Source organism: Cyprinodon tularosa, unplaced genomic scaffold, assembly GCF_016077235.1.
Source record: "Cyprinodon tularosa strain WSP-4 unplaced genomic scaffold, ASM1607723v1 ctg32, whole genome shotgun sequence".
Classification (NCBI taxonomy): domain Eukaryota; kingdom Metazoa; phylum Chordata; class Actinopteri; order Cyprinodontiformes; family Cyprinodontidae; genus Cyprinodon; species Cyprinodon tularosa.
Window position 1 is genome coordinate 1,365,204 of NW_024039030.1, and position 16,404 is coordinate 1,381,607.

General features: G+C 37.5%; 1 protein-coding gene across 2 annotated transcripts; it reads right to left on the bottom strand.

Moving 5' to 3' along the window:
- Positions 1-663: 663 nt before the first annotated feature.
- Positions 664-16,404, bottom strand: chst3a (carbohydrate (chondroitin 6) sulfotransferase 3a). 2 transcript variants are annotated; one of them, XM_038293074.1, is made up of 4 exons: positions 16,222-16,404; positions 11,036-11,201; positions 5,919-6,461; positions 664-4,682 (listed from the first exon to the last, which is right to left on the bottom strand). In XM_038293074.1, exons 2-4 carry the CDS (start codon positions 11,113-11,115, stop codon positions 3,986-3,988), a joined length of 1,320 nt encoding a protein of 439 aa, XP_038149002.1. In that variant the 5' UTR covers positions 11,116-11,201; positions 16,222-16,404; the 3' UTR covers positions 664-3,985. The 2 variants fall into 2 exon arrangements, with proteins under 2 accessions (XP_038149002.1, XP_038149003.1); XM_038293075.1 differs by lacking the exon at positions 11,036-11,201.

The following is a 16,404-nucleotide window of genomic DNA, read 5'->3' on the forward strand; positions in this document are numbered from 1 at the left end:
TGGTCAAGATTTTGTTTTCTTTATCAATAAGAATAGAAACATTTAGCTCAATTAGAAAATGAAATTTTCTTTTGGCTAGGTAGTAGAGCATTTCACATGGGCAGGCTATCCTTCTTGCACAGATGATGATGCATCAAGTCCGTAATCAGGTTTTCAGTATTTATAAAAGGAATTTAAAAAATTCCTTCAACTAAGGGCCAAGCAATAACTTAAGGAGTCAGTAAAGTTGAAGGCATATAGTTAACAAATCAGAAATAGCCTGTTTTGATTACAACTTCACTTATAGTGAATGGCTCGCTTATTTAATGGACCTACTCTCCAAACTCAAATATTATTTCCAATGATTTTGAGGGAGAAAGTAATATCTTTAGTTTTACAACAGACGTAGAAACAGTAGAATGATCTGCTTGCCCGGCAGCTGTTGTAACGCGTACATGCTTCACAGCAGCTGGGATAGTAAAGACAAGGAATGCAGAGCTGAATGGGGTCCCTGTTTTAGTGTAATTCACACGCTGCCGTTTGGGGAACCCAGGCAACGATGTGCATTTAAACAATACCCTGTTCATATACATCTATCAATGCTATACACATACAATTTTAAAACAGGGTTTAATCTAAATTCATGGCACATTTTATTATCACTCAAAACCCAAATCAAATACATTGAGGTTTGGGGCTGTATCATTTTATAAGGAGAAACAGTTCAAGAGGTATAAATACTTTTGCAAAGCATTGTTTATAAACGACAGGTTAAGTGTATGTTTTACATTCTTTTTCTAACTTATCATGTCTGAGAGAATTCTTCAAAAGTAAGACTTTTTAAAGATCTAAAGTGCTCACATTAAAATATATGTACTGCAATCACCATTTTAAAAGAGTAATACATTTTAGAAAAGTACAGCTCTAATAAATAAGGAAGGTTCAGATATTTAACATCTTGTTTCATCAGTAAAAATGTGTCAAATAAAAGTACACGCAGCTAGCAAATAATACTCTGGCTTGCTTCATGCTTGCAAGAAAACCATCCTTAAAAATGCTTCTCCTTCCTTTTAAACTTCTATTTAGGTATCGAACATAACATAATACTTATAACAAACACTCAGTAAAAGAAGGCATGAGATGTAAGAAACAAGAATGAGACAAACTTGGTAAAAACCAAGATTGATACATTTTACTAGCAAAAACAAAAGTGAGAAAACACTGAAAACATGATGAAATGTTCTTTGTATAGGTTTGAGCTGGAACCAACCAATGCTTTGTAAATGAAACAAAATGTAGAGTAGATATTTGTTCAATAAAAAAATGCTTTCAACCAAATTTTGAATAAAAAAAGAAACTTTTGGATGTACAAGACAAAGACTGAGACTCATTTTAATAGAAAAAATACAGATATCATTGAATCCAAAAGAAAGTAAACACATTTTTAAAGTGATACCTTTGAAAAACTGCTTTATTTAAGAATAGGTTTCAGCTTTAAAAACACAAAGTGAGGATAGGTCCACTCTACAAGAATCCCTGAAGCACATTTTCTTTCCTTGACAGCATGGTAGCATTACTTGAGCCCCAGCCAAGCTGAACACAATGCTTTCATTGAATCATAGTGACAGTAGTTACCTTTATGGACCACCAATGCAACACCACCTGGATTTCACTGAATGATATACAGACTTAGGCAAGGACGCACACATCACACATATCGCCTAAAAAACAAACAAAAAAAATATTTTCTGATGATTAAATTACTCTATGTTGGTTTATTTTCCTAAAATGTGTTAAATTTTATTTTATCAACTAACACGAACTGAATTTCATAAACAGCAGTTCTCCAATAAGTATTTCTTTTAATGGTGTAGGTTTTTATCTAGATAGTATGATGAGTAGAGCAACATAAAAAAAAAAACGTGGAAAAAAAATAAAGCCTCACAATCCCTTGGAGGCTTAAAAATACCAGTCGATGCTCGGAAACATAGATAGCTGAAAAGCCCTCTGAGGTAAGCGATGTATAGTTTTTCCTATCTTTATAAAAAATTAATGTGTATAAATCTATTTCAATCTCTTAAGTCCAAAGTTGCTTTATGTTTACAAAGTATTGCAAAAGAGCATTTTGTAAGGTTTTGTGACATAGAATAAGCTGAAATAATTTCTGGGTTCGATTCCTGGTCCAGGGTTTTTCTGCATAAAGTGTGCATGTTCACCCCGTGCATGTGTGGGTTCTCTACGAGTACTCTGCCTTACTCCAACAGTCTAAAAACATGACTGTTAGCTTAACCTACTTGCCTGAATTATCTTTACATGTGAGTTTGTGTATGCATGGTTGTATGTCTCTGTGTGTCTCCATGTTCCCCTTTGACAAACTTGCCTGTCCAGGGTGTACCCCTCATTGCACCCACAGACTTCTGGAGATAGGCAATAGCTTCAGCACTCTGACAGAATGAGTGGGAGAAGACGGATGGTAGTCTAAATATTGATAATGCAATTGAGTGGTATTTCACCTCCCCCTCATTTGCATGTTTTTAGCAGTCTTGCCACTCTGTAAGAGGTTCAGCTTGATGGAGGCCAAAACAAATCCACAGGATTAGGACAGGGTTGTCAGAAGCGTGAGCAATGGAGCAAAGTGTTTGCTCCGTGGCAAGACCTAAAACAAAACCTAGGATTCAAAACTGATGGAGACCTATTATTGAACTTGTAAATACAATATCTGAATACCTCTTTTAGTATTATGAATGTGACTTGGGATTAATTGATTTTCACCATGCCACTATAAAACATGAAATATCCAAATAGCATTATTAAGAAAATGCATTTTTTTTCTACACAAAAGGAACTGCGGACTGCTGTGTTGTACCCAGATAGCCCTCAGCTTTACATGGTGGACATGCACATGACTGACACTGGTCAAATTGGGACTACATCCTACAGGAGAGCCAAACGTACGGCTGAAGCTCTCAGTTATAAAACCCATAACATACTTAGGTGAGGACATTTGCATGTGTGCAATAATCTATTTTTGTTAAAATCAATGAAGTGGGCCTATGCGGTCCGTTACACAAAGGATTGTGGTCAAATATATAGCCCCCAGCGGCACCTAGGGACATCAGGAGGTCCCTATGCAAACTGCATCGGCGCCAAAAAGCATACTGCTTCCTGGTCCTAGCTCCCTCTTAACTGCCTGCACTGTTCAGAACCCACTTATTAGGGTAGATGTACTTCCACTATGACTTAAGAGTCAAATAGCTATGTAGCAAAATGTAAACTCTTAACTAATTTGGATCTGTATTAGGGACATTCCTACCACAGACACTATCCAAAATTACCATATAGATTTTGCTTAACACTAGAAGTACTGTCGTCTTTCATTAAAGCCCTACATTCCATGCAGCACTCCTAATAAGCCATGTCTAATTTGATATTTAAGGGTCATGGTACAATTCAAATGACTGGCAACTGAGGGATTTCAGTACACAGTAAAGTTGTTGCCTATAAAATAAAGGTAATTTGTTGGTAAAGGGAGGCACATTTTTAATATTATACTTGTGTAATTTTTTTTATTTTATTGCAACCGCAGAGTAACGTAACCCTGTCAAGAAATCTTGCCCAGGAGATTTCTATATGTAGTTTTCATATTCTCCCTTAGCTTCCTCTTTAGGTACAAAATCTTGCATGACACATAATCCGAGCTAAGTAAATTGTCCTTAAGTGAGAATTTCTTGTGCATGATTTGTACAGCTCACCAAAGAGCTAATGAATTGGCACACTGTGTAAGGTGTACCCCACCTCTCGCCTACTGATCAATAGAGACTGATCAATAAGGAATTTTGTAGGTACTGAGTATGGATGAAGGATTTATTATTTTAGCTTTTAAGTTTTTACCTTATTTCCTGCAACTGTGATGTCTGTACAGCACTTTGGTCAACACCGGTTGTTTTAAATGCACTTTATAAATACATTTTGAGTTGGGTTGAGTTTTGTAAAAAACTGTATTTGATTATGGAAATTGTTTGTCTTCAAGCAAACTGATAGACTTATTAATTAATGTCTTTTCATCTTCCACAAATTTGTATCCAAACAGCTTCATGGTGGGACCGCACACTTTCTGCACAACCTGAACAAGTGTAAAGGGGATTTTAATCCTCCATTTTTCTGCCTGTTCTGAAGAGTTCTTCTGTGTGGAATATATTCCACTGGCTTCCTCTGTAGTCTGTGTGTTCCTCAGGATCCACTCCCTTGCTTGGGAGCTGAAAGGTATCCCTGTAAACTTGTACATCTCCTCAGCTTTTTGCATTGGGTAACGAGCGATATCCTCATACCGCACCAACAAGTAGCGCCCTTTAAGCCAATTTGGCTTGCTAAGTCCAAGTTCTGCAGATACCCTAACTTGATCACAGTTTCCTTTAAGTCTCTTTACTTCCTCATCATTTTCAGGAACCTGGCCGTCCTGCGCCCAGGCTTTCCATGTCTTGTATTTTGAAGAGAAGGCCACCATGCGCGATGCTAAAATGGCTCTTGGATCTCGGACCAATTGGATAACTGTGACGTCCAGATGAAGGTCTTCAATCAAAGGCCGCAGTGTGTCTAGCTGTCTCACACGGACAGCTTTTATGGCATGGTGTTGTTTGGAGAGGCAGGACTCTGATGCAAGAGTCAGGTTCAGTGGTCCACACTGGCGAATCTTGCAATGATACCTAAGACAAAATAATAAATATCATCAGACAAATGTGGTTAAAAAATAAGAACTTTGCTACATTTTGCAAAAGGTAGTTTAACTAAATGTTTATTAGTTTATGAATAACTTGATGAGAAGATTACAGTAACCTAGAAATGCCTGTAAACCTTTTAACAATTTGTCAGTTTACAAACTTCAAACAAACCTAGGATTTGTGTCACAAACCAACATAAGGAGGAATATGAGTAAATGAGCATATTGAGAAACCATTTATTGGTTCCTCAATAAAATCCAGTGAAACCAAATGCCTTTAAAAATCAGCTGATTAACAAAAAAATTTGAGTGTGATTTCATCTTAGCCTAAATATTTCTTGACTGAATGTCTCTGAAGTGAAGACTCTGCAACATAAAAACAGGACTAAAAGGTCAAGAGACAACTCTGGAGGAGCTGACAGTGACTGGAAAAGTCACTGTTAAAAGAAAGACACAGAAATTCCTTGTTGCAGTTTTTCACAAGCCATTTACGGGACACAGGACACAGAGAAAGGTGCACTGGTCAGATGAGACAAAAATAAACAAGGAATGTGGTGAAAGTTAAAGGATAAGTGGATAGTCTAAAATAAAATAATACTCTCTCTCTCTCTCTCTCTCTCCCTCTCTCTCTCTCTCTCTATATATATATATATATATATATATATATATATATATATATATATATATATGTGTGTGTGTGTGTGTGTGTGTGTGTGTGTGTGTGTGTGTGTGTGTGTGTGTGTGATAGACTACCAACAAATTCCAGACTGAAACCCAAAGAACCTGTGGCATGCATAACAACGGATATTCCCAAATGTTGTTGATATAACTGAGCTTGGGCTTTCTTGCAGGCAATAGTACTAAGCGTCTCACTTCTGTAAATCTGCTGAATAAATATTATTTGACTCGTGGGGCAGAATAAAAATCCTTACATACAATTTCCTTGTTTATTTGACTAAGAAATACTAGAAAATTATTTATTGTTTTAATCCAAGCAGATATGAGCTACTTTTTGTTGGTCGATGGCACAAAAAAACACAAAAATGTGCAGAAGGTTTGTGTTTGCAAATCACTTTAAACATAATTGCCATCCCTTCATTACAGAGACGTTAATAATATAAGTCATTTCAGAATCCTTGTTCTGCCATTTTGCAAAGTTAAAGTAAGTTTATTGAATTTGAGTAGCAGTATATGATACTAGTATTTGGAGAATATACAATACCTCTCAATAACATCTTTGACCACAGGAGTACAAACAGGTTCTTCACAGAGAGATAGACTTGACTCTCTGCGAAACAGATCAGGTGTGACGTGGTTCTTTGGTGAAGGAGAGATGAACTTCTCCAGAGGAGAGAAATCACAGAGGAAGAGAGCCTGGAGGATATCCCGATAGATTCCTGGCAAAAGAGTCCCATTGTTCCCCTCTGCTGCTGTAGCCAGCATGCGCTCAACATGCCACAGAGGCTCAAATAAATAAAACATGGTCTCTCCATGTTGGTTGAAAAACTCCCCCACAAATGAGGATCCTGTCCGAGTGCTGGCCATGAGCAGCACATGCTTGCGACCGCCACTGTTTCTTTGTGAACTAACATGTTCCATTTCATCCACTTTTTCCTTTTCTATGAAATCAGACTTGTTGTTTGTCGCAGTAGGTTGTTGGGCAAGCAGTAGTTCTAGTAAATCCACAGAACTCCTTGGTGCTGTGTCATTTTCCTTCTGAGAGGTCAGCTGTGGAGTCTGCCTCTGAATCAGCTTATCCGAGACCCTGGTAATGAAAATAAATAATGAAAATCATCAAATCTTAAAATGTATGAAGCAATATTAGATATATCTCAAACTAGATTTGTTATCTTGCTTAGCATTTATAGACCTTGAACCATTTCATGTGTCACATTACAATCAAAAACTTAGAATTCATATGATTGACCGACGCAATATAAAGAAGTAAATAATGACAACAAAGATCTAGCTTCTTTAAAATGCTCTCATTGCCAGACTGCAAAGCAAATCTAATCTAACTAAAACAATATTTTTTTCTTTAAAATGACAAAATGTGAAATTTAATTAGAATTTAATTAGACATTATCAACTCACATGTCTGTGTATTTTGGTAAATTTAAAAAGAATTTAATTTGCTTAAACAGTCACACTGCATTAACACAAAACAGAATTGAGCTTCCTTTTTCTTTTTTGGTGTCTTGTTTCGCTGAGAATAGACTTCCTGGAGCTAGCTGATAACCCAACATATTTGCCTCCACATGCAGACCATTATGACTGTGGTTCTTCTTGGTAATTGTATATGAAGCTTTATCAAAAAGTATTTAGGGAGGAAATAGTATACAACGGACATGGATAAAGAAAGGGAGGTGAACAAGAACAGGGGGATAAGAAGTAAAGGGACAGAGAACAAGCAGATAAGAAGAGACAAAATAAAACAAAACTGCAAAAATAGACAACACAGAAGACATACATTAACTCCTAGAAGCCTGCTTCCACACCTTATGAGATGAGAGGAAAACAGGAGAGATAGAGGAGACGCCAGCCCCAGATAATCAAAGGCATCCCACATCACTGGGACACAAAGAAGGCAGGCATAGCAATGGACGCATACACAAGAGATGGGCAGATGAGAGCTCCAGGAGACTGACCCCTGAGAGGGTCAAACCCCAAATAGGCCCAGTCCCAGAGGGGCCCGAACCCAGAGGCCATACTCCCAAGATCCCACTGGGCTGTGAGAGCGAGCCCATGGGCTCAGCCAGCAGCTGGTCATGCCCAAAGTGGACTCTAATGAGAGCCCACGGGTCCAAGCCCCAGAGGAGCACCACCCCCTAATGGAGACCCCATGGGGCCAGGAGGCCTAGGCAGCACCCAACCAAGTATTCAACCCCGCACCTAGAGAACCATCAGCGCACCAGCGGGAAGCATAAGAAAGGGGAGGACACAGGCCTTGCTCATACTTAGGGCCTACAATATTCTAGTAGGTAGGGGGAGGCAAACATTCAACCTGACAAGTAGATATAAGACAAATTCACATTCATCCAGTCACAGAATCCCTCCCTTAGGGACATATACAGTACAAGCGCCCAATGGTGACACACACAGGGGCAGGCACTAAACATATTCTTACACTACTCATACAACATTTGGGAGCCTGCTTATAAATGTCGAGTGGTGTTTTTACCTAGAAAAAATGGGTGCAGCTGAGTTAAAGGAAAGCTGGTGTCACAGAATCAGCAGACTGAAACCTTATTAGTAGTACCTGCATCGTGCTCTGTCATGCTGGATACCTTGCACGTATGCACTAACTCAGCTCAGTGACTGCCTGCAGTGCTGACTCACAGGAAAAATAAACACAGAAATCAATGTTGATCTTAATTCTCCTTTTCAAATTTGTACAAATGAGTTCTTCTTTTAAGCTACTAAAGCACTCCTTTCTTTAGTGGTGTCAAAGCAAGATTTACAGGATAGGTTTGCTTCTCTCTGACTATGACATTATAATATTACAAGTTTAGGAAGTCATGTGCTTTCTATTTTTTCCTCACACAGCTTTATTTTTTTCTAAACCACAATGCACCTGTAAGGACAGCAGGAGACTTAGAAGCAAAGGGGGGCATAAAGTTCAAAGGGACTTGGACCACTAGCCCATGTTCCTACATTAATTTATTACAATTTTTTCATGTTTTCCTAACAAAACTTTATTTATTATTTTTGTGTATGTTTAAAAATGCTATTCTAAACATTTAGGTACAATGTACGAATTACAAACAACTTTAAATAGGAATTAAGTGTCATTATCTAGAGGTTTCACACATTATAGGAAAGCACAAAGTTTAATTTGGCATCCAATTTTTTGATTGTTGAAAATAGCCAATGCTTTTGTGAAACCTGGACTTACTTAGATCAGATTTTTTTTCTCAATCTGTAACTGTCACATGTCAGAAAAGCGATCTAGTATTTTACAATAATGCAGATCCCTTAAACTAAAGTTTGCAAACATTAACATCTTTGTTTTGTATAAAACATTAAAAGAGATTAGCAATCATATTGATCCAATTGAACTTAAATATAAATATAAAGTTGTCTAGGATGGAGTATTTTAAAATGAGTGTGCAATTATTAAAAAAGAAATACATTTATAAAGGATCATCCAAAAATTTTATTTAGAAAATGTAAACATAACATTTGAAAATCAAACACTTTACAAAAATTTATTTTCTTTGTTCCAAACTTATCTAGTTCTTTAAAATCACAAAAACAAATTCTTGTCTTTTTGAGACTGACAAACAGACATTTTAGAAAGTGAAGTTACAATATATAGTAACCATTAGATAACAGCTTGATGGATAACTATGTATGTGCCAGACCTGAATAGGTTAAAGGAGTCATAACCTGGTATTTTACTTCTCCAATTCTTCTGAAAATATCTTTAAATTCACGTCTAATTATTTTTTGGAGAAGAAAAATAAAGCTGATTCAGACCTCTTTTCATACCTTTTTTTTCAGAATCAGAATGAGATTTGTTGTAGGTTTGCACTTACAAGGAATTTGAATTGGTGTTGATGGTGCAGAAAAATAGATATTTATACAGAATATATAGCTATACAATATAAAATATACAATATACTATATGCAATAGATAGTACATAGCTATATACTATATGAATGGTAGACTGTGCGTTAATTTAACACAGGAAGTCTGGAAATGCTACGTTGGTGTAGCTTCTAGGTCCTGAACGGGGGGACGTAGAGAGGCAGTGTGAGTGTCAGGTGGGGCACTTGGCCTTGTTGATAAGGCTGGTTACAGATGGGAAGAAACTGTTCTTGTAGTGAGAGGTTTTGGTCCTGATGGACCACAGCCTCCAGCCAGAAGGTAGTGAGTGAAATAGTTGTTTTTGTTTCGCCTTTTGTGAGAATTTGGCTCATGTGTCTTGAGTGACCTCATAAAAAAAACATATTAAGAATTACACAACACATGAAACACGGATATCATTCAAAGAACAGAGATTACAGATTGTATAGCTTTGACTGGGAAGGACTGTTTAATGTTAAGAGTTATCAGACATGCAAGGAAAAATGCAATGGGTGTAAGCCAATGATTTTGTTTGTGATGAAATTCATATAGCAGACAGGAACACGAAAATATAACTCATAAATGTTTCCATCCTTTGGAGCATATGAACCACATGATGCAATCACTAATGTCATTGTATGGTTAACTTACACTTGGAATTTATTAATTGAAAGTAGAAGTATCAAGTTAGGGCAGACCAAAGACCACAGTAGTGGACCAAGGTTTTAATGAATGTGTTACCATCAGGCAAATTTAACTTACTTTGTCATATAAACTAGTATTAGTTGGAAACATGCCAAGTGGAGACGTCACAGCACAGCAGAAGTGCAGCTCTAATGCTTTAATTCACAAGCAGCAGAAACAGGTGATCAGACAAGTGAAGTAATATTTGCTTTGTCAGAACATGTTCGATAACGGTGTGCCCATTTTCTTTCTCGCCTGTACTCTTTTCCTTTTTTTTTTTTTTTTTTTTTTACTTGATTCAAATTATGTTGTTTCAATCAAGCTCTTCTAACGTGATCCTTTAAAATGCAAGTTAAAAAAAATGTATGGAAGGAAGTTTCTTGTGGGTCTGAGATAATTAGTTAAGTACCAGAATACTCCTCCACCTGGAGTGGTGTGGGGTGTGAAGTGCCTCATTAGCATTTAAATAGTTTTTTTTTTTTAAGCATAAGAATACCACTTCAAGGGGTAAGCATGAACATGTGCTTTTACCATCACAATTCAGGATTTAACTGTGATTTATTCGAGAACTTTGAAAAAAATGCACATCCAATGTCTTTAACAGTCTCTGTTTTTGTTTCCATCAGAATATGATACTTTTCACTAATGTCATCATGCATTATTTTCACAGGGGTCACATGTAGAGTAAAGATGCATCGATTTGATATCTGGATCAGATATCGGCTCTGATGTCAACTAATCTTCTAGTTTCTGCTCTAAGTGGGTTGCTCTGTCAGCTAAAGCAAGAAGTCTCTATACTTCAGTTAACGATTAATCGATTACTAAATTAGTTGATGATTAATGCTTTCAATTAAACAGAGAAAGTAAGAACCTATCAAAACAAAGGGGATAAGCTGTTCTAAGTAAATGCTGAACTATATTTGAAAAAAAATATATATCAAAATTATTTTTCCAGCATTTAGATTGTGTAAAAATATCCTGATATGGGATACTTTGTTTCTATCTCAAAAGATTAAACTAACAGTCATCTAATTTCATCTTTATGTTAAAGAAATTAAATTTAAACAAGCTTTTGAATATCTTACCTGGAAAGAATGTTGCTTTCTTTTTCAATAATGACCAGAGCCACAACACAGATGAAGACGACTGCATACTTGGTCCTCATACTTGAGCCCTGGCTTTGGAACTGAAAGTCTTGTGTCTAGTTCCTGTTGTGGTCGTAGATTGCTCTACATAGATTAGGATCTATTTCTGTAACATATTAGAGACAGACTCATTAATCATTCTATGATTGGTAGATAGCAGATCCAAAACAAAAAACACAGATTTTTTTTCACCCCATTTTGATCTATATTTGTATTAGCTGAAAAAAAAATAGGTAAATATTATCTTGACTACATGCGTTTAATCTTGTATATCTTTCATTGTCTGTTAACTAAGTCTATAAAAATACCTTTAGGCTTTCATATCTCAGCCAATAAAATGTACTATGTATCACTATTTAATATGTCCCACTGTAACATGGACATGTTCCCCTCCTCTGCCATTGATTCTCCTATTTCTAGGAGTTTGTTGTCAGCCAAAACAGAAGACTGTTCTGATCCCTCCGCCTTTAACCCGTCTGTCTCTAAAAGTCAAGTGAAGAGGCAGCTGGAAAGACTAAATCGTAATAAGTTACCAAGTCCACATAGTGTCAGCCCCAGAGTCTTGAAGACCTGTGCAGAGCAGCTCTGTGGGATTCTACAACACCTCTTCAACCATAAGCCCCATTTACACTACCCTCTGAAAACCAATCCGTGCCGAGTTCAGACCGAGCTTGGATCAGTTAACCATGCCGAACTAGGTTCCTTACGATCATTTACACACCACCCTAGCACGTTTATAGCCTCCTAGTGACGATCTATGGTACTACTGCTCTCTAGAGGGAAACTAGCAAATCAACATGGTTGCGCCTGTAACATTCAGGAAGTTTGCGGAGAGTCAGGCGAAGAAGACAGCCTTTGGTGAATTTACTTGACAGTCGGCTTTTGGGAAGTGGATACGAAAAATGATAGTCTAATCAGAGCTTACAGACACAGGAAATGACGACAGATGTTGAGGGTCATGAAACTGCTAAGCAGAATCACCACTGGAAATCATGGGGGACAGTAGGGAAGCTAGTATTTTTATGAATGTCTGAAATTTCCTAATTACGGAGGCTGGCTGTAAGGGGATTATGGAGTCTGCTCATGCGCTCTTTGTTATCTGAGAACTGAGCCAGAACTGAACCGCGCCAAGCCCTACTGATAAACTAGTACCAGTTTAGCGCAGTTTGGTTGTGTCTGGCGCAGTCCGGTTCAGTTTTGCTTCCCATTTACACTCAATCTCGGTTACCATGCTTGGACCGATGTCGGCACGGTTTCAAAAGGGTAGAGTATATGTGGCTTTAGTTTGATGCAGGGGACAGTTCCAGTGATGTGGAAAACCTCCTGACTTGTTCCAGTGTCAAATAAATCTCACCCAACAATCCTTAGTTACTATAGTAACGTATAGACGTGTTGCCCTGACATCCTAGATAAAGAAGGTCCTAGAGAGACTTCTGATAGTTCACCTAGGAAAAAACACAAACTATCAGGACCCTTTGCAGTTATCATCCTGGGGTTGGAGTTTAACACGCCATCATACAACTGCATCAATAAAATCAATGTCATTTAGAGAAGGCAGACAGCACTGTGAGAATCATGTTCTTTGATTTCTTCAGTTGATCTACCACAAGCCTGACTTTCTTTGTCAGAAACGTCCGAAGACTTGGGTGGAGCAGCAACACTGGCCTGGATCAAAGACTACCTGATAAACAGACCACAGTTTGTTAGACTGATGAGTCAACTGTCTAATCGAGTAGTCAGCAGCACAGGAGCACAGCAGGGGACAATGCTGTAAACATTGTGTTTATCTCTGTACACGTCTGACTTCCAGTACAAGACTAAGTCCTTTTACCTGCAGAAATACTTGGATGACTCTACAGTCATTGGGTGCATTAAAGATGGACAATACGTTGAGTAAAGAGAGCTAGTGAACCACTTTTTGGTATGGTGTGGAAACAATCATCTATTTTTTTTTCTTTTACTTTTATTGTCATTACTGTCAAATGTACAGAACAATTATTACTTATAGTATTTTTGAATCGAATTGAATCAGGTGCGGATATTAGGGGCAGTTAGAGTCTGTCAACCCAGCTGACCAACAATGCTACTAGTATAAGTGGGATGCATAACTTAAAATACAGTATCCTACCGATATTGTATATTTGCAAGTACAGTATGGTATACATTTATAATAGCATTATGACTGCCAAATTAAATTTCTGGCAGCTTTAGTTTATTATATTATTATTTGTAGCAAAATAAAAGAAAATGTAATATTCAGACTCTGCAGATGATATGTAATGAGATTAAATAAATACATCTGTATTGGCAAGTAGTCTGAGCAGAACATTTAAAGGAATAGTACACCCAAAACATGATTAGCCTTCATTTTCTACTCACCCCCATGCTGAACAACACTCTGGAGTACTTTTTTGATATCTCAAATGCATCTGGAGATCTGGGAGGCTTCTTGCTGTCTGCTGACATTCAAATAATGGAGGTCCATAGCGCCCGAGACAGAAAGGTCCATAAAAGTCCACAAAAAACGTGTCAATATTCCTCCATACTGCTCGTCCAATGTATTCCAAGTGTCCTGAGTGGGTAGCGTCCATAATTTACTCGAAACGAAGTCATTTAGAATGTTTTTAGAGCATAAACAGTAGTGTATAGGATTTCCTGAAAGCGCGCGCCAGCGCGTTCACAACGCTACGGAAGCCGGCAGACCAAACCAGATGAAGGTGCGCATTCAGCGTCTGCTCTGCCGATAATGCAAGCGTAGAAGAAGAAATGTGCTGTTTACCTGTGCAAAGAAAGAAACAACGAAAGAAAAATGTCTGAGGACTTCAGTGTTGAGGAAGAGCATGAGTTCTTTGCCGAGCTGAAATCGCACTTTCATCTGGTTTGGTCTGCCGGGGTTTCCGTAGACTCGTGAACGCGCTTTTAGGAAATACTATACACTACTGTTTATGCTCTAAAAACATTCTAAATGACTTCGTTTCGAGTAAACTATGGACGCTACCCACTCAGGACACTTGGAATACATTGGACGAGCAGTATGGAGGAATATTGACACGTTTTTGTGGACTTTTATGGACCTTTCTGTCTCGGACACCATAGACCTCCATTATTTGAATGTCAGCAGACAGCAAGAAGCCTCCCAGATCTCCAGATGCATTTGAGATATCAAAAAGTACTCCAGAGTGTTGTTCAGCATTGGGGGGAGTAGAAAATGAAGGCTAATCATGTTTTGGGTGTACTATTCCTTTAATTTTTTATTGCACACAGTAAGACTCACCATATATAATCATATAAGTAAGTTATCATTTGTTCTTAGCTATCTTTAGTCTAATTATGCATTGCAACAAGATTTGTTGTCCTCAGATCAGCTAAGTATAGAAAATATTGTATTGCTTTTCTAAATATTTTCATCAGGTTTACGATAACCCAAAAAGTTAGAGTGGCCAAGGACTTTGTGTGCCATCCTTAAAGTGATGCCGTTTTAGACTGCTGGAGGACATACTAATCTTTACCCTCCTACTTCCCCCTACAACTTATCATTAAGCTTCACACTTCATGAAAGACACTATCCCCTGAATTAATATTTATGTTACCCTTTCTCTTTTCTGGAAAGACCTCCCTGAAGGAGCTACTGCCACGGTATATGTTGTTTAAACACAATAGCCATTGTTTGTTGTGCTCCATTAAATACCACAACAAAAAAAGTAAAATTAAATACAGTCAATATGTAGGATAAGTTTGTATTGGTAAAATGTGTATTAATTCTAAATAATTGATAGTGATTTATTTTATTATTACTTTTTTAAGGTTTCCAAAAGTCACATTTGCAGTAAACTGGTGCACTTGATGTAAACTGAACAAATTTGCTCCAAAATTATAGGTTTTTACACTGAATAAATAACATCAAGCCCATTAATAGGCTTGCCATTGTTTTAAGGATCCATTCCCAAAAAAAAAGCTGTTTAAAAAACGGAGGCAGTTATGTACATGTCTCTACGATTAAGGTGCCAGGTCCCCAATCTCCAGTATTCATAAAACAGGTCTAAACCCAGACAGTGAAGTAATAATGAATATACAAGCCTCCACCTGCCTGGAGATCAATGATCTAAATCAAATCTTGAAGAACCAGTTTTATAAATTATTCCCATGGTTTAGAAGTGTTTTCTCATGTTATGTAAACTGACTAAATATGATAAAAATGTCATAGTAATTAATCTCTAATACTGTGTATAAAAGATGTAAGCATTTAAAATACTGTTGTGATAGTATTGATGTGAAATCGGCAGTTTTTAAGTAGATAATTCAAAATAACAAAGAGGTATTTGACTAAATATTACCCAATTACTTGAAATTGGATAAACCACTGTATGGTGAAGCATCTGAGCACGTTTAGATGTGAAAGAGTCATTGGAGCATTTGGCAACAACTTAGTACCTGTTCCAGCAGAAAAACGCGTCATTACCTAACTGCAAATTGCATTAATGGTTTCCTTCAGAGCAGTGGGGGTGGTGAAAGCTGCACATTTATTTTGAAAGCTTTTATCTCTAAGTTGTTGTTTTTTTTGTTTTGTTTTTTGAAGATTAGGAATTGTTTCAAATTGCATTTCTGCATTCATGAAATTCAATTTTGTATTTAATTCATAAATGATTTCGGTTTGCATATTTGAAATTTACTACCATGTGGATGTGATGTCTGTGTAGTTGAATACAGCGCAGGGTTTTGGGGGAGGGGGCATCCGCTATTTAAATGCGATCCGTTACTGACTACTTTTTGAAGCCTACTGTCTCCGTTTTGGAAAATTTGAATTAAAATGTATTTAGTTAATTTAGTCTTAAATCTGGTTTCATACTAAAGCGAACCTCACGCATTTCCTGGATCATAGTTTCAATTAACACATTAGGATGCACGAAAATCACACTTATGACTGGATATTAACCACTGGAAATCAATCAGGGTTTTATCATCCTTTAACGCATAAGGCGCTCATTTCCACATATAACGGCCGCGCTGATATGCGTATAAGCTTTTCGTGCGCCGCTGACGCGCTTTCTCTTTTATTTACCATCAGCTTTCACTCATTTCCTGTCAAAAGAAAGAAGGCGTGAGATTTTGTAGTGGGTTAAACAAACCTTCAGCAGTTCTCTCCACAGCATTCCTGCAAAACTCTCTAGATCCTGAACCAAATCCAGTCTCCTCGTCTCATCCTGCTGCTTTGTCTTCACGGTGGACACACTGCCTCATTGTGAGGCATGGAAGAGGGCTGCTCTCCTCAGCCTGCTCAGCTTAGGTACCGACAAGAGGCTGCAGCTGAG

What these genes read in the sequence shown, in the direction of transcription:
- chst3a (XM_038293074.1), bottom strand. Translation starts at nt 11,115, where the DNA reads ATGAGGACCAAGTATGCAGTCGTCTTCATCTGTGTTGTGGCTCTGGTC. An exon ending in GAAAGCAACATTCTTTCCAG is followed by an intron (nt 6,462 to 11,035) that starts GTAAGATATTCA and finishes TTTCATTACCAG; the next exon opens with GGTCTCGGATAAGCTGATTC. An exon ending in GTCAAAGATGTTATTGAGAG is followed by an intron (nt 4,683 to 5,918) that starts GTATTGTATATT and finishes ATTTTGTCTTAG; the next exon opens with GTATCATTGCAAGATTCGCC.